At 38.3% G+C, this 27,403-nt stretch overlaps 1 protein-coding gene across 1 annotated transcript in view; it reads right to left on the bottom strand.

Annotated features, from left to right (window-relative positions):
* Positions 1-474: 474 nt before the first annotated feature.
* Positions 475-27,403, bottom strand: part of LOC126345465 (CCR4-NOT transcription complex subunit 3) — a 98,861-nt gene continuing 71,932 nt past the window's right edge. Inside the window, exons 10-12 of the mRNA XM_050002104.1 lie at positions 20,951-21,265; positions 16,942-17,151; positions 475-3,386 (exon numbers count right to left, since the gene is read on the bottom strand). Of these exons, the coding sequence (XP_049858061.1) occupies positions 3,288-3,386; positions 16,942-17,151; positions 20,951-21,265 (624 nt within the window). The 3' untranslated portion in view covers positions 475-3,287. The remainder of the gene's footprint in view (positions 3,387-16,941; positions 17,152-20,950; positions 21,266-27,403) is intronic.

The following is a 27,403-nucleotide window of genomic DNA, read 5'->3' as shown; positions in this document are numbered from 1 at the left end:
ACTCATTCAGTATTCTTGCATATTCCACAACCAAAGATGTAAGGCAGTGCTCAAATAGTTAGTTTCTGGGTACCAAATGTCACTTTTGACATAATTAGATATTAATATTATGCCACCAAAGATGAATCTCTCTAAGTGTGCAGAAATCTCATTTCAAGATTTGTTTACACACAACTGATGAGTATTTTAACTAGGAACAACAAAACAGAGTGCCAGAATATTTTTACCCACTGATAAAAGCGAGAATTCCAAACTAGGTTATAGGAAGCTCCAATATTTACCCCGAGTGTCACTGACCAACACATTATTTACCAAAGTCACGCATGCAGAGAGGAATGAAAGTGAAAGAGAGAGAGAGAGAGAGAGAGAGAGAGAGAGAGAGAGATAGAGAGAGAGAGACTATTAAGAAAACTACGTACAATTAACAGGTATAAGGAACAAATGGGAGTATCACTTTACAATGAAAGCTCTTAGTACACTGACAAAAATCACTGTATTTTGTATCAGGTTATCATTTTCTTGTATTCCTTCAGTTTTCTCTCTCAATGATTTCTTGTCCTATCACTTTTTGTAGCAGACTTATTTTGAAAGTTCATTGTTATTATGACCAAAAGAAGCTCTGCTCTTTACAGTCTTTGGCATTATCTATATATAAAAGAATGACATCACTGGGTTTAATGTTACTGTAAACTGTAATAATTTCACATACTGTATCAGTCTTGAAAGTGAAACTCAGTCTTTCACCTACAGACAAATAATGAGATCTAATGACCACTGTATTACAACCACAATTCTACCAAGGTCATTTGGGACATAACCTTACAGTCAAATTTTTGATATTCTGTTCAAAAGTGGTATTCAAATACTGGTCTTCTAACACACCATTGATATTTCAAGTTCAAAATAGTCTTAACAATTCTGAGCATGTAAGGATAGCTCCCAAAATAAACAGCCTTGATGAATTAGTATTCAAAAATAATCATTTCAGGGATATTATGAAATGACAGCTAACATCAGATTAAGTCACAATATACAAAAATAATTTCCGAATTATTGCACTGCAAGAGCAGTACTTCTTTTGCAGTTTACTGCTGGAGCAGCCAGCAAACATTAAACATGTGCACAACACAATAACACGTATCTTTCCAAAGTAGAATGACTGACATCAGATTTTATGAACTACAAGTATGGGCAAACATATTTTTTTATCCAGTTAAAAGCCTTTTAAATTCTATTAAGACACAGTGGTTTTATATACGAATATATACTGCATATATATGAACTGTTGTGTATCTCTTTGCAACACAATACATAGAGACAAAGTAATCTAAGAACAACTTTTAGAATACTCTTTATAAATATTTAATAACAACTGGCTCCTCCAACAGTAATGTAGTTATGTCTTGTTCCACATTGCAGCTACGAAAGAATTCAGTACCCTGGGATCCCATAAAAAAAAGTGGTGAATGGAACATTGTAAAAGAAAGGGAAGCTTTAGAAGGTAATAAACCCACTGTGATATTAATCTGCTTTGAAATTAAAAATATAATTTAATACTTGCACAGAAATGCCGTCATCAGCATTGTAATATTTTTTTCAGTAGGATTTTACTTTTAACAAATAAAAACATTTCATATATATATATATATATGTATATATACATATACAAGACATCTGCATACATCACATTGGCTTTTATATTACAGTGTTTGAAGATCCGAGTAAGATTTTTAAAATTGCAAAAAGCTGTGAAACATTTAATCTGATATAGCAGGTCGACATAAATAAAACGAAACTAAATGTGTTGAAGTGGAACCAAGAAAGCAGCCTGAGATCATGCCATTCTCTTCTAATTGGCAGTATCTCCTGGCACAAACTCCAGATGCATTCTGAAAAAATGTTTCAAAGCTTATAGTTGAAAATGCTCATTAAAATTTTATCTGTCTCTTGAAGAGCTTCAAGGACACACAAAAACAGTATTGTTTTATGGACTGCACACTGGGGTTTGGCCAGAATTGAGAGCATGGCAACTGCTAGTACAATGAAACAACACACATAGAAACTAGACATACTATTACAACTCGACCATTATCTATATCAGTTTGTATAAACAAGCATTTCACAGAAATGTATACTGCAGAAACATAAATGCTATTTGACAGCAGATGACATCTACTGGGGAAAATGCCTCAAATTAAAGTACAAAAGTAAATGCAACTGACATTGTGACAGCAGTGGGTATAGGCTGTAAGGTAGAAAATCAAACTGGAGTTGTCTACTTATACTGCAGAACTAGAATACACTCAAAACCACCTAACATTGCTTGCACATAATTTTCAGAGACCCAAAAAATTTGGAGGGGTACAGTTATAATTTGATGATAGGCATGTACATATGAAAGTGATTTGAAAGTAAATCATTTCTGAAAATAATTCTAGGATTTGGGTCCCAGGTAGCAGCAAACAAAATACCTCAATTTTTGTAGTTCTGGGTTCCTTCTTGTCTGTAGTATAGGCGTTTGCTGTACAGACTTTTTTTGTGGTATTTTCATTTTATTAACAATAACCTCCTATACGAAATTCCCTGAACATCCAGCTGCATATAGACTGATAACCACTTTTACTGAGCAAGCACCTTCTAACCACAAGCCATGGCCTCTTGCATTCTACTCAGCTTCAAGTAGCTATAGACGTGCAAAACAATAAATGTAACATATTTTCATTTGTAATAATTATTATTCAATATTCTACACAAAATGTTCTGTACATAAGTATTTTATATCATTTCATGTACTTTTTACAAAAGTTAAGATCAACACAACAAGTACTTTGCACGGATATGAAGGCTCCATGCAGAATGCTGAGGCCATATGCTCCACATAATACTCCATTCTAGTCATTTATTTGTACTGGGGATTCATAACTTGGAAAGTGATACTGTTTAAGATGCACCATCACAAGATCTTAGGAAAAGAATCACGAACTAAAACACAGTTTCACAGTCACTTTTTTCCACTTAGGAATATTTCAACAACACACTGAGAGATCTTCATAGCATCACCGGAAAATGCACTTCCGACTGGATGCCAAGAACAGCTGAAAGAACTTAAAATAACGATAACCTGTACCAAAAAACAATGTCTTTTCTCTCCACAAAAGATTCATGAGTGTATTCACAAATCCAATTCCAGCCAAAAGTGAGAAAAAAAAAGTTGTTCTATACAATATCACTGTGGATGGCTCCACTGGGGTAAAAACCGGCATCCATATCCGGTGGAGTCTGATGTTTCAGTTCAGGTCACGATCTTCTAAGTACTTGTATTCAAAAGTAAAACCCTCTTTCTTCCTTTGGCCCCATTTCTCATAATCGAAGTAAATGTAAGTGCCCTGAAACAAAAGACAATGCATACTTAGTAATCGCTGAATAAAGCATACAAGACAAAAAATGTGTTTTCTAAAATTTGGTTAACTTACTGCCATAATGAATGCTGTAACTAATCAATGTCGTACTAAATACACTACAATATTGGTAATAATCAAAAAATCATGCGGCTACGAAAACAAGACATTGTACTACACAATACTACTCGAAACAATGCAAAAGTGGCACCCTCTATCCAAGTTTACCACTTCTTTGTCTTATCACACTATGTCAATAACTTGCAATTTTAAACGCTGAATTGAACTGCAGCTTTGCTGAAGTTCTGAGACATTTAGAAACAATTAATGGAATGCAAAGAATGGAAGAAAGAAAAATATTACTAAAAAGCAGGTGGAATAGAAATAAAGTGACAAATAATGAGAGACTGAGAAACAGAGAATGGTGAGAGTGGGTGGATGAGGGAGGGAAGGGAATAGAGTGAAACCCCGCTTTTACACTTGTCAAGGGACTTCAAAAACCAGTGTAAAATTCAGAAAAATATAAAATGTAGGAAATAACATTTTAAGCTGTAAAAGTTATGTACTACCCTTGCTTTTTCGCACTTTATGTGTGGTATATGTACGTAACAACAGGCTTCAAGAGACTTGTTTATCATCTAATCAAGGTTTATTATTAAATAAAAACTGCTGATTGAAGTGGAAAAGATAACACTCTGGGAAGTAGGAGCGTCTGACTCAATTTCATACAACACAATTGATGTTTTTGAAGGACTGCAGTTGTCGTTTGCTATTTAAATACTGAAATACTGCACTAGTTATGTATTTTCTCATGCTTAGGAAGGTGCACTTCAAGAATTTTTTCTTGTTATCAAGGGCAAAAAAGTATTTTGTGTTGCATTTGCATGTGTTGTTTTGCGTCTATCCTGTAGTCATCTTTCTGAGGTTATCAGGTAGTGTGCCTCCTCAGTTGTGTAGAAAACCACACACTCGCAAACTACCACTCACATTGTTTGTGCAAAATAAATAAATAAATATACATACATAAATACTGCTCTTGACAACAAGAATATATTCTCGAAACACATTTTGCTCTGCATGAAAAACTTGCATAACCAGTGCTGTGTTATACTAAAATGTACAAACATTTGAGCAATGCAAAAGTGAATGACTGTGTCAACTAGCACTACAAGTGGCCAAACGCCGAAACGTGCTAAATACGATTCGACAAAGGAGACATGATGATCAAAACAATCACAAAAATGAGTTTGCGCAGTAGAGACAGTTTGGAAATGGTTTTTGTGATTGGTCATAATATATTTATTCGAACAATCCTAATTACCTCCATCAACCACATTGCTAAGTAGAGCTTGGCAGTGGTAGGAGATTTGGTACAAATTGTTGCAATTGTTACATGTTTACAGGTTCAAATCCATTGAGTAAGGCACTCTGGTGTAAAGAAACTTAATCATGTACTATTCATAAACACTACTGGAGGCCAACATCATGCCAGCAACATTTTTTTTCTCCACAAACACTTTTTCGTAATGCATAAATTGCAGGAAAATTATACATATCTTGATGCAAAATCTGGCGCAAATTAACATTGTGGACGTACGAAATTTGAACGGGAACCGTAAAAAAATGTAAACAGTGGGAAAACGTTAATTCCAAGAAAGTAAAATAAGGGCTATACTGTATAAGTCTCCATATATTCTAAAGTAATTGATTATTACTGTGGATCTTCAGGGTAGTATTGAGATCACTGTAGGCAGGTCACAATGGTGAAAGAGTGGCTGTGGAAAACCTCATCTGAGAGAGGGAGGAGGGGTGTTGGTAACTGTCAAAATGGCCGTTTAGTGCTATTTTGCAAGATAGTATGGGTCAGCATAGAACACAGAGACAGCAACATATAGTGCAGTAAAAAAAAAAAATAAAATAAAATAAAAATAAAAAAATAAAAAAAATACATATAGTGTCCCACTAGAGTGCCTAGTTAGAATCTGATGGCTACAGGAGACTATTTTATACCAGAAAATACAATACACCTGCTGCAAAATAGATGAGAAAGAATGACGGTGAACACTTACATACTGTATCTTGGATTATTTAGAACTCAGGTTATACAGAAGATCTATCTAAGCAATAATGCAGCTATATATTTGGTCTCTTATGTATAATACTTCTGACTTTGGACATTGATTCTGTATCTGTACTGCATACGGATGCTCCTGTAGAAGTTAGCCTATGGCTGACATTGCTTTCTACATGTGCAAAACAAATTCAAAACATATAAATAATTGAGTAGGATTTCACTTCTAAAAATAAGATGATTTCAGCAGATTCAAAATCTCGTGAGTATACAGTCACATTATTTTAACTCAAAATCTCCACAATGAATAAAGTTGTGGAAAGCTGTCCCTGTGGACACACAGAATGAACAATTTTAGTAACCTGTGTTTTATGTTCATATAATTCACTTATTGTTCTTCAATACATTTAACACATTTCACAGTTCGATAGCCAGAACTGATTCCCTGGGGATTATTTCCCTGATACAATTAAACCACTAAAATGATCCCTCACACAATGTTAAAATCACACTGCTTTTGCCTCATTTGGTAACATTCTCAAAGAAAAATAGAAAGTATTAAGCAGCAAATTCATGAAGGTGATCAACCACAGGTGCACTGCTTATCAGAGAAAGATGTATTTGTAGTGAGCAGGCCATCATGCATACCAGATTGCACGTCAATAGAAAACTATCCCCTTCTTGGATGATTCTCATTTTCGACTGTAAATTGAAAGCACAGATTTTTTAATCTGCAGGAAGTTACACATGCTATAATTCACCAAATGTCAGTAAAAAGGATGATTTTGGATGATTATCTGTGAGCTGGTGTATCATATGTTTATTTGGATACAAAAGAAACGTGGAATTGTGATTGCTCATGTCTGCAGAGGCTATATAGTTGCATGATTATTTAGAGCCTTATGCAGGTGTAATGGATGGTGTTTTCATCTTACACTATGTCAACAATCAAAAACACTTACACTACACCAGCAAACAACAACACAATGCTTATGAATGAAAAACCTTTACCAGCAAACAATTCAATGCATGGAGCAGTCAGCTTGACTCATCAACCTGAATCAAACGGTACAACTGTGGGATAAAAATAAATAGCTAAATAAATATACTGTGTAGCACAACAGCCTGGGGCAAGTCTTTCAATTGGATGTCACTAGGACGAATTGCATGTCCTTAAAACCAAATGGCACCAATTTTTCCCAGACGATCTCCCATCCAAATACCAGGTGGGTGGGATGCTCCTGGGAGTTGAATTACTGCTCATAGTTTTTAGATGACAGCAACTTTGTGAGAAGAATGACAATTTCTTCCTTTGGAGGTCATTAACAGAATTCCTCATCACCACATGTGTTGTATTGTTTTCTCACAGTACTCATATTTCACATAAGTATTATTTTTTATATACCAACATTGCTCAAATATTTTAACTTCAAATATAAATTATCTGCCTCCAACTAACATGTATTCAAAATTTGGCAAAGTTGTTTCACAAATGTGTTTCATCACATTTGTGAAGTAACTTTTTAGTAGCCATATTAGTTGCATTTTTGATTTTTCCTTGGGTTACAGGGACCTGGTACTTTTATAGTTTCCCTCATACTCAGTACTGCGTTGAGAAGAAAACTGATAATTGTGAAGTAACTTTTTAATAGTTCCTCTTCTGATTTTTTCTTGTGTTACAGGGACCAGTTTATTCATGTAGTTTCTGTCACACTAAATATAGCTTTAAAACAAAACTGTATCACTACTCATAATTCTGCACTACAATTCATGACATAGCCAGCCAGATTTCACACCACAAATCTAAATGACCACTGAAACCAAATGACAGCAGTTTGATGAAAGGTTGAGACGTAACCCTACCTGTACATATAGACACCAATCAAATTGTATCACAATTTTAAAAGTAACACACACTACTAAAGTAATTATAGATATTGTACCAGCTCAAATGGACAAAGATGGAGAAGAAAATCAGCCATTGCCTTGCTGAGAGTGTAACTTGACATTTTCCCAAGTTGATATCGGGGAATGATAGAAAACATAAATAAAGACAATGTTTTCATCCATATCCCTCCATAACTGAATACATGTATAGAATCTTAAACACCACAACATCTCATTCATTCAATGTTTACTATGAATGGCACTGTTGACAACAGGGTAATTTCCATGGATAAACATGTGTTGGAATGTTAACATGAAATAAGAAACTTTAAGAAACACTGGGCGGTATTGTTTCACAAATTCAAACAAATATTTCATCGGAGTTAATACTTTGAAATAAGGGCGACAGCTCACCAAAAAGCAGAAGCATTCAATCAGGCACACACACAAAGAAAGGAAACTTGCTGGCTTTCAGACTAATCCTATTATGAGCTAAAATGTGCGCGCATACACATGCACCCCCGACAGTAGACAACATTCTGTTGGAGCTACTGATAGCCTTGGAAGAACCAGCCATGGCAAAAAATACCCTCTTACTTCAATAAAAATATTATAATTCGAATTCCAAAGAAAGTAGGCGCTGGAAATTGTGAAAATTACCAAATTATCAGTTTAGTAAGCCACAGTTGTAATAAGCTAACACGAATCCTTTACAGAAGAGTGGAAAAACTGGTAGAAGCTGACCTTGAGGAAGATCACTTTGGGTTTAGGAGAAATGCAGGTGTGTGGGAGGCAATACTGATCCTACGACTTCTCATAGAAGATAGGTTAAGGAAAGGGAAAGCTACATTTTTAGAATTTGTAGACTTAGAGAAAGCTTTTAACAATGTTGACTGGAATACTCTCTTTCAAGTTCTAAAGGTAAGCAGCAGTATAACACATGGAGCAAAAGGCTATTTACAATTTGTACAGAAACCATCCACACAGCACTTATGAAAGTCGAGGGGCACGAAATGGAGGCAGTGGTTGAGAAGAGAGTGAGATAAGGTTATTCAATCTGTATATTGAGCATGCAGTAAAGACAACAAAATAAAAATTTGTAGTATGAATTAAAGTTCAGAGAGAAGAAACAAAAACTATGAGGTTTGCCGAGGACTTTGTAATTCTGTCAGAGACAGCAAAGGACTTGGAAGAGCATCTGAATGGAACGGACAGTGTCTTAAAAGAGGATATAAGATGAACATCAAGAAAAGCAAACCGAGGTTAATGGAATGTAATTGAATTAAACCAGGTATTGCTGAGTGAGACAGATCACAAAACGAGACACTTAAAGTAGCAGATGAGTTCTGCTATTTGGCAGGCAAAATAAAATTGATGATGGTTGAAGTAGAGAGGATATAAAATGTAGACTGGCAATTACAAGAAAAGTGTTTCTGAAGAAGAGAAATTTGTTAACATAGAGTATAGGTTTAAGTGTCAGTAAGTCCTTTCTGAAAGTATTTGTATTGAGTGTAGCCATGCATGGAAGTGAAACATGGATGATAGTTTAGACAAGAAGAGGATAGAAGCTTTTGAAATGTGGTGCTACATAAGAATGTTGTATACTAGATGGGTAGACCACATAACTAATGAGTATGTACTGAGCAGAATCGGAGAGAAAAGAAATTTTTGATACAACCTGCCTAGAAGACGGGACTGGTAGGTACGACACATTCTGAGGCATCAAGGAATCACCAATTTAGTACTGGAGGGAAGTGTTGGGGGGGGGGGGGGGGGGGGTTAAAAATCATACAGGGAGACCAAGAGATGAATACAGTAAGCAGATTAAAAAGGATGTAGGTTGCAGTAGTTACTCTGAGATGAAGAGGCTTGCACAGGATAGAGTAGCATGGAGAGCTGCAACTTACCAGTCTTTGGACTGAAGATCACAATACAGTTCTTACAGGTGTCTGAAGAAAGTAGATTGGTTGTTACTGTTGTAATTTATGCTTTAGAAGAATACTGAAGTAATCATGCAGAATTAGCTTAGTACTAAATTGAGTTTTACAGCAAGTAAATAGTCTTAAAAAAGTTGTGAGTGAGTCTTCATTTTTATATGAATCGTTGAATTACAGAATTTACACATCAACATAAATTGGAAAGAAAAATGATTTTGCTTTTCTTATTAAAAAGCTTTCAGGATAAATGAAAGATGAATTTGCACAAAATGGGTTGATTTCAAAGACACGTCTATCAAAGTGGGGGGAGGGGAGGGGGTTGGTGAAGCATCATGGACATGATAAAGAAATGATTACTAAAAGGTTTTAACATTACAACAAGTTTGTAGCAATATGGTAATGAGGAGGCATAAAAAATGACAGGAGCTGAGACAGAATTCATTTAGATAAGTAAGAGAACAATAAGGACAGTAGAAAAAGAGTGGTTCGCTTAATGACAAAAGACTACTTGACAGAACTTCTGTCAATCTACATGGTTTTAATATCGAGAGGCAAGAATGTAGCCAAAATACAAACACATTTAAAAATATGGTTCTCTAGATGGTGCAATGTTAAATTTTAGGGTTAAATATTTAGCTGCTTGCTTGTGGCAAATATGTAAACTATCAAGTGTTAAGATTTTCATGTGCTGTTAAGAAGGGGACTAATGGTAATAATATCTATTCTTAATTGGAGGCAAGGGGGCTCACTGACCCAACAACGATCTTTACAGGCTGTGTATATCATGTTTAATGTGAAGTTTTGGGTATGACATAGCTTACTGTTAGAATGTTACTGCATCAGTTAACTGTCTACTAAACACACATTCAAACAAATAACATGTGAGGCAGATTTTAACTGTTTAAATGCTAATTCCAGAGAGTTACAATGAGCCCAAATTTTCCAATAGTTTAAAAATGGCTGGGAGGAATTAAAATTCACCACAAACGAGAGAGAGAGAGAGAGAGAGAGAGAGGAGAGAGAGAGAGAGAGAGAGAGAGAGAGAGAGAGAGAGAGAGACATTTTCTATAGGTTGAGCACATCTTATTTCACTGAAGCAATTCACAAAGTAGTAAAGTACTGAAATCTGAAGTAAAAACAATAGCCTGTTAAAATATTACACGATTCATCTTTTGTGAGAAAACAACAGATGAAGTGTTTCACATGCCCACACTTGGTTGGCAGCTATGTACAACGAAGATAATCATTCTAAACACCAAGCAATAAAATAGTACAAAGAAAGACAGGCATGTTATCCATTAACAATACTATGAGTCCAAACAAATGATGTGTGGTACATTTGAAACTGGTAGTGTGATGTTACTTGAATTATGAGTGGCGAGATTGGTGAATTGAGAGCCACTGATCTATTTAGTGACCAACAACACTTCTGATTTCAATAAGACAGATTACTTCCCGTGGAGCCAATGAAGTTAACAGCAGTCCCCTATGCAACGACAACTACAACTAGTGCTGACACATGACAAAATATTGAAACTTGTATTAGACAGCCTTCAGAAGCTTGCACTGAAACCAACAAACTGTTTTGCATATCACTAACAAATTAATGCAACTACTTTCATTGGGTTTTACTGTACCGTGATGTGCTTATTGTTATAGTTATAACTCCTTCAAACTTTGTGTGGTACTGTTTGTTTATTTGTCATGAATAAAAAGTGAGGTATAGTTGGGTAAAGTTCTATGCCAAAAACAATGCTAGTGTAGTATCAGCTAAACTTATATCAAAAAACATTAATCAATATTTTTCATGAACTAACAAGGTTCCAGCTCAAGGCAGTAGGAACCACAACTTCAAAATGTTTTGTAGCTGTAAGGTGTAATTTAACCATGGTCCCATTCCACAGTGCTGCCACATATACTTTATTAGATAGTTTATTAAAAACAAAGATTTCAAGACTTACCAAGCGGGAAAGCGACGGTAGATAAGCACAATGAATAAAACAGACAAACACACGTCCAGAATTTCGAGCTTTCGCAACCGGCGGCTGCTTCGTCAGGAAAGAGGGAAGGAATAGGAAAGATGAAAGAATGTGGGTTTTAAGGGAGAAGGTAAGGAGTCATTCCAATCCCGGGAGCGGAAAGACTTACCTTGGGGAAAAAAGGATAGGTATATACTCGCGTGTGCCCCCCCCCCCCCCCCCCCCACACACACATATATACAGACACAAGGAGACATGATGTCTGCTTGTGTCTGTGTATGTATGTATGGATGGATGGGTGGGTGGATGGATGGATGGATGTGTGTGTGTGTGAGCGAGCGCGCGCGTCTACCTATCCTTTTTTCCCCCTAAGGTAAGTCTTTCCGCTCCCGGGATTGGAATGACTCCTTACCCTCTCCTCTAAAACCCACATCCTTTCATCTTTCCTTTTCCTTCCCTCTTTCCTGACGAAGCAGCCGCCGGTTGCGAAAGCTCGAAATTCTGTGTGTGTGTTTGTGTGTTTTATTCATTGTGCCTATCTACTGGCACTTTCCCGCTTGGTAAGTCTTGGAATCTTTGTTTTTAATATATTTTTCCCATGTGGAAGTTTCTTTCTATTTTATTTACATCATCATTTATTAGATAGTTTCTCATAAAACTGGACCTTTGACATATTACTAGGGAAAGTCAATAAGTGGAATGCCATTTTCTGCTGATCCACATGTTTACAGGGCTGACTCACCAATGGCATGCCTTATTTTTATTGTCATTCTTGTGCGTTAGCTGTTTTGGTTCACTGAATAGTTCTATTCATAATGATTTCAAAGCATTTCATTAGAGTGCCCTGCTCTCTGGCACAAAAGGTTTAACTGAGGGAACTTCTGCTTTCTGTAGTCTGGAGGGACTAAAGCTGTGCAGTCTATTCAGAGAATGCAGCTGCAGTATGGTGATAGCTGCCTAGGTCAATAAAAATTTATGGTTGGATAAATTACTTAATAAGTAGACAAGTATCTGTCGGCAAAGAAGAGCACTCAAGTAAGCTACTCACTATTGGAAACAGAGAGGTGAGCAAAACAATTGGTGATTATTGTAATCCTACAATTGATGATATTGCACATTAGTTGAACACTAGCCACAGTTTAGAATCTGCAATTGTCCACGAAACTCTGCCACATACCACAAGATGACTTGCAGAATAAAGATGTAGAATCTTTACACTATTGGAAAAATGGGCTCATTGAGTACCATGTCAAGTGAAACACACATACAAAAAGATTAATCACTGCATTGGTGGGATAGAAGGCTGTGTAGTGCTGGAGCGGGAGCAAGAAATGGGGCAGGTAGACAACACAGCCACTAGTTTCTTTTTTCCTCCTCCTCTATTTGTTTCCTTATCATGAGCAGTGGAATCGACTTCAATGGGTACTCCACCACTGACCAAATATACGCACATATATGGTGACTTGCGCGGTAGAGTTGTAGATATATTTGGCGAGTACAGAAGTGTGTAGCATCTTTCTCCTTTTTTGTGTTATACCATATACTTAACATTTTCTGATGGATTGCAAGGACGTTCATTGATCAATCTGATTAAACTTATCAAAGTGAACAGGCACATTTCAGGGTCAGTAGAAAAGGAAAGAAGGTTATAACTGTGCAAATATAATTTGTTCTAATTAATCCGCAGGGGAAGTCTTATGGTTCACAGGGGGAGGAGGGGGGGGCAATCATAGCATTCTTTAGCTAGTGCCATAGCGTAATAGAAATATCAAAACAATCTACTAAAGCAAGTGCTATGAAAAAGAAATGCATGTCACATAAAGGCTTGTTTTGAAGTCTGAAGAACACATTTTCAAAAACGACTGAAGGAACATGCTAACTACTTCAACAACGATGACAGTAAAACTGCTCCCAAGCACCACTTGTAAATAGAATAAGAAGGTAGTAATGTGATATTTGTACATTACGAACTGGTTGATGTGGTTCAAATGGTGGTTTATGGAGTGTGGAATGATGTCACATCGAGGACAAATTTTAAGGTATCATAACTGTGAGTGGAGCCAAGTACAATTTTCGAAATGCAAGCAGTGACCTCTATAAAAACATTTTATACAGGAGACATTCTTCCATCTTAGTGACAGTAGCGATAACAACTAACCAAAAAATAGATTCATGGCATACAATGCACGTCCATAAGCTAAGATACACTCGGAATCAATTAAAAATGGCTGAATGTAACAACTTTGTGCATATTAAAGTGTTTTGAACACGAAACAACAGGCATACGTGGTACACGAATACATGACAACTTAGTGTGTTCCCTTAAGTTGATGCTTGCAGAGATGTTGGATATAGTGGTTCCACTTGACTGTTGTGAGCATTTGGCACCACTTGTTTGAGTCCTATGGAAGCAGATGATTTGAGGCAGACCAGTAATATAAAGTTGGCTGCAGCTTCAGTTTATGTCCGACATGAAGATTCCAAATGGCAGAAACATATGATGACAGTATGGGAAAGGATAACTACAGACTGATTAAAATTACTTGACGGTTTACATCTGTCACATGCTGCTACAGTTTTGCTTGGTTATAGATGACACATAAACATGGCAGGTCACTTCACAAATGCTGCTAATGTGTAAGAAGGAGCAATGTTGCAATTGACCACCACAAGGTACAATGGAAACGGAAATGCCAACGGCTAATTTTACCTGATTAATGACTTAACCACAAACTCGTGAAGTGTAATGTATTCGAGAAATGGTGAGCACCAACCTGCAGGAGAACAAGAATCACAATTGCTTTGCCCACAGCACTTAAAGCTAACCTCTACGGCCAAACTCAAAACAGAAAACTTCCAGTTTCAGTTGTAAAAGCAAACTGAAATTTATCACTGCCAATAGTTACCTGGCACACAATGGCTACCCAAGCTGCTACATTACCAACCAATGAGCAGTCCTGCTTGGCAAATGGTTGCAGATTATACTTGACACAAGCAGGTTCCAAATGGAAAAATAAGGGTGAATAAAACAGTCAATACAATGATGAAAATGATGTGGAAAAATGTCAGAAATATGACCTTTCACAAATCTGGTTGATACACTAACCCCTTTCCTATGCCAGCGCACTGCAGAAAATTGCTGTATTTACGACTCTGGAGACCCAGTTGCAACAATTCTTTGCACCTTTCCGAAAAATTTGGCTTCACGCTAAGTCATGTAAAACTTATCTAGTGTCAGCTGACCTCTGGGATTAGAATAACTGTATACGTCATGCTGAATCGCATCCTGTGCGAAAGGATTCAGTATGTGTGTATGTGTATGTGTGTGTGTGTGTGTGTGTGTGTGTGTGTGTGTGTGTGTGTGTGTGTGTGTGGTGTTTTTTTTTTTTTTTTTTTTTTTTTTTTTGGGTGTGGCTGTCATGTGTGATGATGATGAAGTATGAAGTAACAAAGCCCACCCAGGATTTGGAATCAAAACACATCAAGAAAGTGACAGTGAACTGACACATTGATTGTGGCAGTTTGGCACTGCCAATTTAGTCATGACATAAGCATTATGATTGGACAAAACCAGCTACAATGAGTGAACTGTCAATATCAATTAATTTTCATCATCAGCGCACAAGTTGCCCAATGTGGTGTCGACTAAAATAAGACTTCCACTTGGTGGCCAAACTTCCCCAGATGAGGCCTCCTGGCCAACGATGCCATTCACTCATTTTCATTTTTTTAAAAAAATTCTAATTGGACTGCACTTGCCACAATCCTGTATCAAATTTTATCGATTTATCCAAAGTGCCAAAAGACACACAACATGCACAGGAAAAATGACCACTTTACAAATATGACATTTCACATATTTCATCAAGAATGATGTTGAATATTGTAAAATAATTAGTGTGGCATTCATAGAGCTCTCCACTACCTATGATACTGTACCCTCACACTCCTGACACATAATATCTATCTATATTGCAACAAAAGACTACAATTTGACTGTGGCTACTGGAGGCCAGCTTGAGAAAACCATGTGGTATTTGTGGATTCCCATGAAGACAGAAAAATAACCTAGATCAGGGCAGTGTACTGGCTCAACACTTTTTAATATTTATACCAAATAACAACCACTACTGAATGACAGCACAAACTTAATATACATTAATGACCAAGCTTTGGGTATCCAAAGTGGTGTGGTTCATAAGGCTGAAGCGATACTCACTATAACACCGACAGGCTTGAAGAATAGTATATCTGGAACCAACTTGAGCCTAACCCACACTTCAGTTTGCACATTGCATCTCTACATCAAGCTAGTGTCAAAAGCACTCCAGGTTACGTGAAGGCAAACACTGTTGGAGCACTGACCTCATGTCAGATATTTGGGTATTACCTTACACAGGGGCCTGACATACAAACAGCACTACATCAACACAGAAATGAAAATCAGCAGAAACCAGTAGCCTCACTCTGGGCTGCTAAACCATGCACCCATTAAGCAAGCTATGCCACATTCAACAAATCCTGCTGCCCTGTACAGTCTGTCTGAAAACTACTCCAAGAGATAAGATCTACCATATGGCTGGGATAACTGCATTTACAATTTGATAGAGGACAACTACCTACAAACAAAACCCACTATCTGGCATCTGACACATGGGTTACGCATAGTTACAATTTCACATCATCAAATCAATAACTAGTTTCCTCAGAGCAATGGAGGACTACAAACACCAAAGTCAACCTGAAGAGGATATGTGGTTGCCTTTTAAGGATGAAAATTGGATTGAACCATTAGAAGAATTAGCCCTTGGCCATCATGAAAATTGGGAAGTCTCGGAATCCATTAAAAGGCTTTGGAATAGGAATAACAAGATGCAAAGCAAATCTTGTGAAATGGTGATGTACAATATTATCTAACGCATGCAATTTTAGGGAGGTCCAGGCAAGCCAACACACATTCCTGTCCTTATTGCCTCACCAAGTGCAGCCTAGATGACCTCATGTCAGAAACTCATAAAGCAATTGATGTTCCACACTTCGGGGGGCAAAACTAGTTCAAGTTACACTGTGTGCTTTGTAATTTGTAATTTCTGTTACACTATTCTTCGTTTTCTTTCTCTGAATTTGTAATCTGATTCTACTGACACAAATAAAAAAATTTAGATTTACTGTTACAATTTCACATTATCATTTGTCATTTGATTTTCATTTTAAAGATAAAAAAGAAAGACTGGTTACAGGAAGCCACAAAGAAACTGCCTGACACAAGTTAGAGGGGGAAAAAAAAACAGAGAGAGAGAGAGAGAGAGAGAGAGAGAGAGAGAGAGAGAGAGAGAGAGAGAGAGAGAGAGAGAGAGAGAGAGAAGTTCAAATGCGTGTGAAATCTTATGGGACTTAACTGCTAAGGTCATCAGTCCCTAAGCTTACACATCCTAATGACAAACTCACACACCAATGCCCGAGGGAGGACTTGAACCTCCGCCGGGACCAGCCACACAGTCCATGACTGCAGCGCCTTAGACCGCTCGGCTAATCCCGCACGGCGACACAAGTTAGAAGTGATGTTATTAATGAATACTAATTTTTCACTAAATAATTTGTATACTGAAACAAAACAAGTGTTGTCAACACATTTTAATATTTCATACAGGCGAGAGATTCAGTCATACCTGTTCATACTCTTCATTGATTATCTTGGGCTCTTCATGTCGCTGGAACCACATCATGTACTTTGTATGGAACCTCCAGCTCTGTTTTTTAAGGGCCTTCGCTGCTAGGTACTGTGCCTTTGTTCCCTCCATATAATAAAAAATAAAGAAGAGCGTTTCCGTCGACAGCCGCTGGAAGAATTCCACAGTGTCCGAATGTGGCAACGGAGTCTGCAGTAATAAAAAACAGTATTGTTAGTAGTTGTTTTTGCATACAGTATATTGAAAAGTGCATGTACTTGCCCTTGGCCTAACACAGAATAGGTTATGAAACTGGTCTTTAAATAAATTACTTAAAAGAGTGCTCAACCAGTTATTATTCAAGACAGAATAAAATGATGACAATGAGGTAAATATTAATGAAACAGTGGGTGCATGAAACTGTGAATTTAAATGTTGAAATTTTTACAGTGTTTATCAACAAAATTACACCTTAATTTAACATTTTTGCAATGATACATACAAATATTTAAAGAATTACTTGCTATACACACACAAATTAATGAACTGCAGTTTAATCTTACATTAATCCACAAGATTATGAAAGCAATATATGTTTTTTCTTTCTTTGACAGGCAGAACAAACCAAGCAAAATGGCTAATAAGGGCACACTGGCTCTCAAGATACAGTGAAATCTGGGCTGATGGGCAACAACCCATTACTGACATTGTATCTTCAAATATGCTCTACAAGTACACTATAATCAAATGTTTTTGGTAAAATGATAGGAGTTTTTTTACATAGGAAAAAAGAAATTACATTCTGCTGAAGTTAATAGTGTATAAATAACCAATATACCAATCACACAAACTGTGAGAGGTTTCAAGATTAAAACTTAAAAGTTGAAACTTAAACGGTCAGTTGCATGCAAGGAACTACGCAAAATGAGGTCTTACTGCATAACAGGCTGGGATTGTTGGCAATAGGCTGTCAATTTTATTCAACTTTGAACAATTGTGATTAAATTTATATAATCTATTGCTTGTGGAACACCATTTCTTCTTTTTAAAGCAAGTGAAAAAACTATGTAGCAGAAAACTCTTCCACAGTATACATATTTTGTGATTTGAATAATCTGTACATTTTTCCAGTTTTTCTTATTACTGTCATCAGTTTTACACTGATTGAGACCTCAATACCACTTTTGTTGCCATCACCATAAGATCATAGTCACTACGTTGAAAATATTCAGGTAAACATGACTAAAAATGATATTTTATAGAACTGAACTGAAGTGTAACCTGTTTGGAGAAGATTATGCACGCTACGGTTCCTCACATTATTATTTACCAAGTGAGAAGACCGCAACACACACCAAATTTCAAGTGTAATTTCTGAAAGTGGCTTTTCTGCACTGTAATTGCATTCATGGTAGAATTGATAACTCCCAAGAGTGTCCTTTGCAAGCACTTAATGAAAACAAAATAATTATCTCATCTTGTGTATGCGCCCTTTAGTAAATACTATGACTATTGTAATTGGAAAATGATACAAGCATCTTCTTGTGAAGAAAGCAGTACTATAATGCGCATAATGCTGAATGTGTTGGAGGGGCACATCATGCCCCTCCAATGTCCCCACACACAGTTTCAAGGGGGGGAGCCCTATTCATGTTACAGCTACCACTGGATTTGGATGTATGAAAGATTTCCCCATGTACAATACTCACTACTTATATTACATTTCCAAAACACTCTGCAGTAGGAATCACAGTTTTTATTAAAATTAATGCGATACATTCAGATTTCTGTCACTTCTGAAATAATTACGCCTAGTAGGTCAATGGGTGCTCTTGTAAATTTCATGTTATTTAATATTTCACTTTCTTTTGTTGTTAGTAATCTGACATACAGTAATATTAAACAAAGCTGTCAGATCAAGGTTTTACGTTGAAGATATCCAAATTAATCTGTGCACATTCATTTTTTACTTCCTTCCAGTAATTACATTGCCTTCCAAATCTATTTTCCCCCTGTATTCCTTGTTAGTCCAATGCTACATGTATCAGTCTCCAACGTGAACACAGTTGTCAAACACATCAGACTGACACCTAAATTCTTATATCTGGAAATGTATGATTACAGATGATAATGAAAACCGCAAAACTGGGATGTGTCATATGTGTACTGATTGACAAATAGTGTTGTAGTAGGATCTTAATTATGAACACAGTGTCACTTCACCTTTTTTAAATGCATTTCAACCAAAATAAGTCACTTGGTCTGAAACTTTGAGAGCTATCTGCTACTCCTTGACTGCCAAACAACTGTGGTAAACATGCTCACAATCTTTGTTAACATGATTGAATTACTTCATTCTTCTCACCTTTCAACTCATAGACCTCTCTTTCTTATTTTTTTCTCCCATTTATTATTTATGACTCCCTTTCTTAACTTTTTACAAGGTGCGTTTGGAACGCAATGCAGTTTTTCCCAAGCATTCCTATTTGTACCAGTTTCACATCATTTGAGGTATATGGGGCAGACACTAACTTTACATCCCTGCCTACATCAGTTTGATACAAGCACCGGAAGTATCTGCACCGCTGTGGCTGTGAACTTTTCGATAGTGCACACAGTATGATGCACAATGCAGTCAACACTCTGACACAGTACATGAATAATTTTTGTGCCATACTCATAAAATGTTATGATGACAAGTAGTTGAAGAGTCAGCAAGCCTAATGGGACTCTGCTTTGTCATATTCTCAAGTTTCAAGATAGCTGACGTCATTTAAGGAGGACTGGGAAAAGATGGACAATGAATTCCATTCAGGATGGCCATCAACCAGTAAAAGTCATGAAAATGTGTGTCATATTTGGGATCTTGAGAACACTGACAATGGAATATATATGCAGGTGCTAACAGAGTGTCTCCATGTTCCAAAAACAACTGTATACAACACCATTAGTGACAATTTGACAATGTGGAAAGTGCAAGCTGAGCTAGTTCCCAAACTGATGACTGTCGAGCACAAGAACAACTGAGTCGTGATCATGAGAGAACTTTCAGATGCACGCAAACCAAACCTCACTTTTTTTGGATAATATCATTATCAGTGACACAACACATGCAATACAGGTGTATGGTTACAAACCTAAGAAGGAACTCTAATGTTCTGACAAGAACATTTTGGAGTTCCATTGTCCATCAGACAGCAAGAATGAGAAAGTTGAAAATGAAAACCACACTAACTGACCTATTCAACACCAAGAGTTTGGTTTACATGATTTTGTAGATTGCATGGACAAAGAAGGAAACGGTTGATATCTGCCAGTCACACCTCAACAACAATCCTAGCCACATCTCTTTGCTTTCAGGAGTTTCTGGCGAAACCCATGTTAGCAACCTACTCCGCCCCCTGCAGTCATCATGTGGCTCCTGCAGCTTTTTTTCCTGCTTCTACAAGTCAAGCCTGAAAGGTGTTCATTTAGTGACCACGAAATACAGTCAGCACAACACACCAGCTACAAAATTTATTTCTGTCAACAGTGTCCAGGATGCATACACTGCATGGCCGAGTTGTTGGAAAATTGTATAGATGTCTCAGCTGTCTTTCGCTCTTTACCTCAAACAAATTTCTTTATGATTATCAAGCCAAATTCAAAGTAACTGAAAAGATTCAACAAACTGGCCATGCTACAAACAGTTCTCACATTGTTGTTGTCTCTCTCTCTCTCTCTCTCTCTCTCTTTCTTTTTCCTTCTTAATGAAAAGACAAATAAACAAACTGCATAATTAAATAATGAACAACTTTCTTGTACAACATTTACAATTATCAGGTGGTACTTTAACAGTCCCATCCGTGATACACCACCCTAATAAACATTTTAATATTCAAGTTGGATAACTTCTTTCAATACTTTCACCAACAGATATATTAATGTTAATGAATGAAGATGTGTCTCATTTAGGTGACATCAAATAGCATAACAAGTTTATCAATATGTCTAACTGCAGTTTTCATACCTGGTTGTAATACGCAGGTGTTGGGCATGGATTTCTTGGCAAATATGGCCTTAACCGCTCTGAATCTGATGGATGAGGCATATGGTAATATGCAGCTTCCATCATCTGGAACTGGCACTGGTGTTCTTTCTGCAAAGGTACTGGACCAAGAGGAGCGACACCCAGCAATGGTGGTATGTGTGCCTCAGATGTTTCCGAAACTTGCGATTTACTATCAAACAATCCCCTGCTAGGTTCAGATGGTGGAATTTCCAGACCTGCTCGATCAATCACCTGCTGCGCAATTGACTTTAGGGATGACATACCTTCAGGAACCTAGAATACATTAAAACAGTATAATAATGAATACATACATATTTGATCACACACAACACAACAGTGATGGAAAAATTTATTAAATTCACGAATAAGACTGAATGGATAGAGTCTTAGCTTGTTGGTTTCAATCCAATTGCATAATGATTTTGCTATAATGGATGTTCAAAACACAAGGATACACATTTTCTTCGTGTTACATTGCAAATGTTCATCTTTCAACAGAAGCAAGTTAGGTCAATGGTGCTACCTCTTTTGTAAACTATTGCTTGGTTGATTTTACAAACCAAAATGGTCTCAATGATCTTATTTTAAACTATGTATCAGTTATATTATGGTAAAAAACTTTCAACACCCAAGATTGCATAAATTAGTCTTTATTTTTGACAACCAGTTTTGAGAGACATAACAGTCATCTTTCAGTCTTCAAAAAAACTTATGTTACCATCATTCTGTATGTCAAAACCGGTTGTCAAAGATATGACTGAATATATGTTATCTCTGATATGGAAAGTTTTTTATCCAGTAAAACAGATCACTGCTCCAAATTTCTTAACAGGAGAAAATTCAGTGTATTATTATGTCATACATAAATTATAGTTTAACAGATGAATGAAATATTTTGAGTCTAATACAAACAATAACTGAAAAGACCACCACTCACTGCATATACGAAAGGAAGAGTAATTCCTGTTTGGTATATTTGAGTCACAGTCAACTTCCTAAACTGAACTTCTCTTGGCAGCAGTATAAACTTCAATCTAAACTACATAGTAAATAAGTGAAGCACAGTGAAATAAGGAATGTATCTCCTCTCCTCTTTTTCAAATGACATCATTGCCCTTATCTGACTAGCAAAAATTATCAATAATAATATACACACAGGCATTTTCATTTTTAGGATATATGAATAGACTAAATATTTAACACAAAACAGGAGAGTTCAGTGCTGACTTAAATAATTAAAATATAATATTGTGTTGGTACAGAGGGGTGGGGGATAGGATCCAAATGGTCTCAGTTGTGCAGTAGCCACTGTCGCCAATCCCACTACAGGCTTCCACTGCCGCACTGCCACAAGGTGATCAACTTTGCTTCTCGCCGTAGTTTGGGTGTGGCCATTGATTTGGGTCAACAGTTCTGATTTCGCATGTACCTGCCTCTGATGGGGGAGGACTGGTCTCTGAACTATACAGACGAGTCTGTCTTTACAACATAACCTTCAATTCCACAAACCTACTGGCCTCATCCTCCGTTAACCATTGTTAAACCACCACCTCCATCTACCCCTGTCCCATTGAACCCCCCCCCCCCCCTTCCACTCTATTTTGAGCCAACTATCCATTAACTTACTGTCACATTGTGCTCTCTGTGTTCTACCTCTTCCTATGTTCTTTCTTGCATCACTATACTTTCTGTCCATTTTTCTACTACATTGCATGTCACACACAGCTTCCTCAGCCTGCACCCTAACAATCTTACTGGAGCTACATCCCTATCACATTCCCTTGCTGGTTCTCTGTAGCTGTCACTGTCCATTCCCTTCCTCTTCCCTTGTTCCTCTCAATTACTGCACCCAAAACAACCCCTCACCTCAACCAGTCTACAGGACTAATGCAAGGAAGGGGGGGGGGGGGGAGAGAGGGAGGGAGGGAGGGAGAGAGAGAGAGAGAGAGAGAGAGAGAGAGAGAGAGAGAGAGAGAGAGAGAGAGAGAGAGAGAAAATCTGTTTGTAAACTTGAAATTACATGTACCAAATTTTAGTGCAGTGTATTCTGTACAATAACATCCAGTACCCAGTTTCGAGTCATAGTCGACATACAGTTTAAATCTGGAATGAAGTTTCAACGTGGAGAATAACATTTTTATTGTGTACCAGAAAGTTACGAGAAACTGAAGAACAATAATGCAAAGCACGCAGGTCACACCCCACAAACATTAACTATGTAGGTATCTCCATTTTAATTTCAGACTAATATACTATGCTATGTTCCTAAAACAAATTAATGTTTATATTAATTAGAACACAAACAGAAGAAACATTAAATTTAGGCATGGGGGACAGCTGTAACATTTGAATTATCACCACCAAAAGATAAAATTATGTGAACTGTATTTTGTTTGTTTTCTGGTGCATGTCTGCAGTCCTGGCACACACTGAAAACCCCATGCTGCACTAACGCACAGCATGCCACTAGAGGGAAAGCCCACTGATACAATGGAGTGGAGTGTGCCATTTTGTTTTGGCTCCTCTGGTGGCATGCTACAGAGAAACGGTGTAAGGATTTCAATGCGTACCATGATTGAAGACGTTTACCTGGGAGAAAAATCTTTATGACTACACCTCAAACATTGTGACTATAAATGCTGTCTGTAATGATTTTCAAGTAACCACATACATACATACATACATGAAAAAGGAAGAAAGAGAGAGAAAGAAAGAAAGACAGAAAGAGAGAGAGAGAGAGAGAGAGAGAGAGAGAGAGAGTGTTCCCGTCTCCTACTGAGACACTGGATTGATTTCAGCCATGTTTGGTGTACATACTACTTACTATCTTGGAATTAATAAGATCCAGCTAGCTCCCACAAGGCTGAAACACAACAACTGGTTCCCCCAACATCTAGGATTTCCCCACACAACAAGCATTTTATGTGAGTAGTGTCAGATTGCATTCCAGGGGGTGCATATGTGGTTGGATATAGATGAGCAGACAAGGGACAAGGAGGGGGGATGAGGTGGACAGAGAGACAGGGGGAGAGGGACATGGTCAGAGAGAGATTGAGTGAGAAGCAGGGGTAGGGCTAGGGGTAGGGGTAGGGGTAGCAGGCATGTAGAAAGTGGAGAGGTATAGTGAGTAGGTGGAAAAGGAAAAGGGTGGTGGAAATGGGCTAGGGGGGAGGGAAAGGTGAGGCGGCAGAAAGGGGGAAGAGGAAGGGAAAGACGGGCAGGGGCAGGGGCAGGGGCAGGGGGTGAGGGCCAGGTCGGTGGGATGAGGACCAGACTGGCTGGGTGAGGACCAGGCCAGCAGGGGGACGACCAGACCGGAAGGGGGAATGGGGCAGTCTGGAAGAGTGTGGGGGGGGGGGGGGGGGGGGCCCAGTCAGGCTGTGAGAGTCGGGGGGGGGGGGCTAAATGACGGGCAGGAGGGGGAGGGAGAGGTAGGGAGGAGGAGCCAGCTCATTGGGGGGGGGTTGGCTGGGTGGGTGGGGGTCAGGGTCAGCTGGGTAGGGGGAGAAGTTAGTTGGGTGTAGGGGGGTTGGGCCAGCTGGGTGGCAGGTTGGGCAGGTGATGGTCTGGATGGAGGGGGAGGGACTAGATGGAAGGAGAGAGACAGGGTGGATGGGGAGGCAGGGGAAGGGGAAGGGGAAGGATTAAGTGATCATGGGGAGGGGATGGGCAGAGAGGGATGGCAGGGGGTGATGGGGAGGGAGTGGTGGCAGAAGGAGTCTGGCAATGTGGGGTGGGAGGAAGAGACGGACAGAGTGAGATTTAGGAGGAGGAGATGGACAGAGGGAGGTGGGAGGAGATGGAGAAAGATAGGAAGGAGGAGAAAACAGAGAGAGTGGTAAATGTGTGCTATGTATGTGCTGTTTGCAGTAACAGGTGACATCCCATGTGTATAAGGCTAGCGCGCACACTCGCCCGTGGCCCCCCCCCCACACACACACACACAAAACGTACGTACGTACACTTGAGTGTGTGTGTGTGGGGGCGGGGGGTCACATAAACGTCTAAACTGATTTCAACCTAATTTTGTACACTTATTACTCATTATACAGAAAGAAGAACTAAGGGGGTTACTACCACCTAGTTCCCATGGGGTGGAGCTGAGGTTAAAAATAGTTGGTAATGTCCGACGTGTACAGTGCCCTGTATGACTGGCATGTTGTGCAGGCAGTATTAAAATGTGTTGCAGGGAAATACTTGCAGATAGGAATGGATGAACAGAAAGAGATGGGAGGAGGAGATGGGTAGTGAGGGAGGAGGACGAGATGGAAAGAAAACGGGGGCGTAAGAGATGGACACAGAGAGGGGACAGGATCAGAGAGAGAGAGAGAGAGAGAGAGAGAGAGAGAGAGAGAGAGAGAGAGAAGGGGGGGAGGGGGGGGAGGGAGGAGGTGGAGACGTTTGCAATATATGTGCTGTCTGTAGGTGAAGTTGTGGGTAAAAGGCCAGCAATAAATAATCTGCAAAGTGTTATATCATGTATAAAGAGTAGATGGAATTTCAATGCCAATGGTCTTATAAGCAAGTAATTAATCTTCCTACATTAAGATACCATTGAGATATTTGGTATGGCACAGTCATATCTTATGAGAGTGTAGTAACACTGTTACTGTTTACAGCTTATAATCATGGTCTACAGGGTAACACTAAAGACTCTTTGAGACTATTCAAAGATGATGCTATTGTCTACGGGAAGATTGAAATGCCAGAAGAGGGTAGTAAAATGGCAGACTTGCAGAGAATTCATGATCTGTACAGGGACTGGTGATTGACTTTGAATGTAACACAAATAAATAAAATATGATGTGTATAAATTGGCAATGAGGTCCACAACTCTTTGATTGTATGAGGGTCATTCAATAATTGAAGAGACGAATTGGTCTGGGGAAAAAACTGCTAGTAGGGCAAGTTTGGTACTTTTATGGCTGTAAATTGGCATCACTGGGAGGACCTCTGGTCAGCTGATGTATCAACATTGTTTTGTTTATAACCTCAAAAATACATTTCAAGATGGCGAGTCCACTTGAAATGTCCACATTAGTAGAACAATGTTCTGTTATTTAGTTTTTACTTGCTGAAGGTGAGAAACCAGTGAATATACAGGGTGTACATAAAGTCCGGGAACACTTCCATTTATTTATTGCACAAGAACTAAACATTGTACAGATGTCATACATATTGCATTTTGAAGAGAAACTCTGAAAGTTATTTTACAAACATTTGATATGCAAACCATGAGTGACCCGGCAGACATTAACATGGTAATCGAATTCTTGACACACCCGTCCCAGCATGGCATTGTCGACTGTGGCAGTCACTTCCTGTATTCTCTCCTGGAGCTCTGTTATGCCACGTGGTAGAGGCAGTTCATACACCAGATCTTTAATGAGTCCTCACAGAAAAAAGTCACACGGAGTGAGATCTTATGATCGGGGAGGCCATTTCATGAAACATGTTGTTACCTTCTGTGGCATGGCAGATCCATTGATGCGGCTCCAATTGGAATGGTTTCATAGGCAGCTTTTGTCAAAGGTCTTTACACACTGTCATTGGAGCCATTTCGAGTTCACGGGATGCACAATGCACCAAGTTCTTTGGACTCCTTATGCGTGTCTCTCATATGCACTCCACATTCACTTCACTCACACTGGGACGTCTGCTTCTCTTTGCGAGGCACAAGTAACCCGTCTTAACAAATTTGTTGTGCCAGTGGTAAATGGCCTTACTTGTTGGTGGATTCTTTCTGTACTTGGTTCTAAACATCCACTGAATAGCTGTAGCACACTTGTTTCTATCGAACTCCAACAAACAGAAAGCTCGCTCTGCACCTGAACTTGCCATGTTTGTGACTAGCTCTGACTATCGGCAAATTACCAAACTACGCTGTGACGCTATACATGAAAAAAATAAATAAATAAATAAATAAATAAATAAATAAAAAAAGAAAAGTTTCAGGGTTTCTCTTCAAAATGTCGTATGTATCATGTCTGTATAATGTTTGGTTCTAGTTAAAATATCATTGTAAGCGTTCCCGAACTTTATGTACACTCCGTTTACTGCAGAATGTCTTATAGAAGGTGAAGGTTGTATGAATCATGGAAATTTTTTCAAGTGGATAGAGCACTTCAAAAATGGTCGCGATTCAGTGACTGGCCGACTAGTTGCTGTTTCATCTCCCTCACTTGAAAGTCGAATTGATGACATAATTTGTGCCTACCACTGTATGGCTGTGGAAATGATAATTGATAAGGTTCATGTTAGTACTGGTACAGTTCATAACATTACCTGTAACAAGCTGAAGTACCACAAAACATGTGCAAGATGGATCCCAAAGGAGTTGACACGGCTACACAAAGAAACGAGGTTGAGAGTGTGCACAGAGCAAAAGGATTGTTATGAAAGTGAAGGTGT

This window comes from Schistocerca gregaria, chromosome 1 (genome assembly GCF_023897955.1).
Source record: "Schistocerca gregaria isolate iqSchGreg1 chromosome 1, iqSchGreg1.2, whole genome shotgun sequence".
Lineage (NCBI taxonomy): Eukaryota > Metazoa > Arthropoda > Insecta > Orthoptera > Acrididae > Schistocerca > Schistocerca gregaria.
The sequence above is the reverse complement of the archived record's forward strand: the minus strand, read 5'-3'. Positions and strand labels throughout refer to the sequence as shown.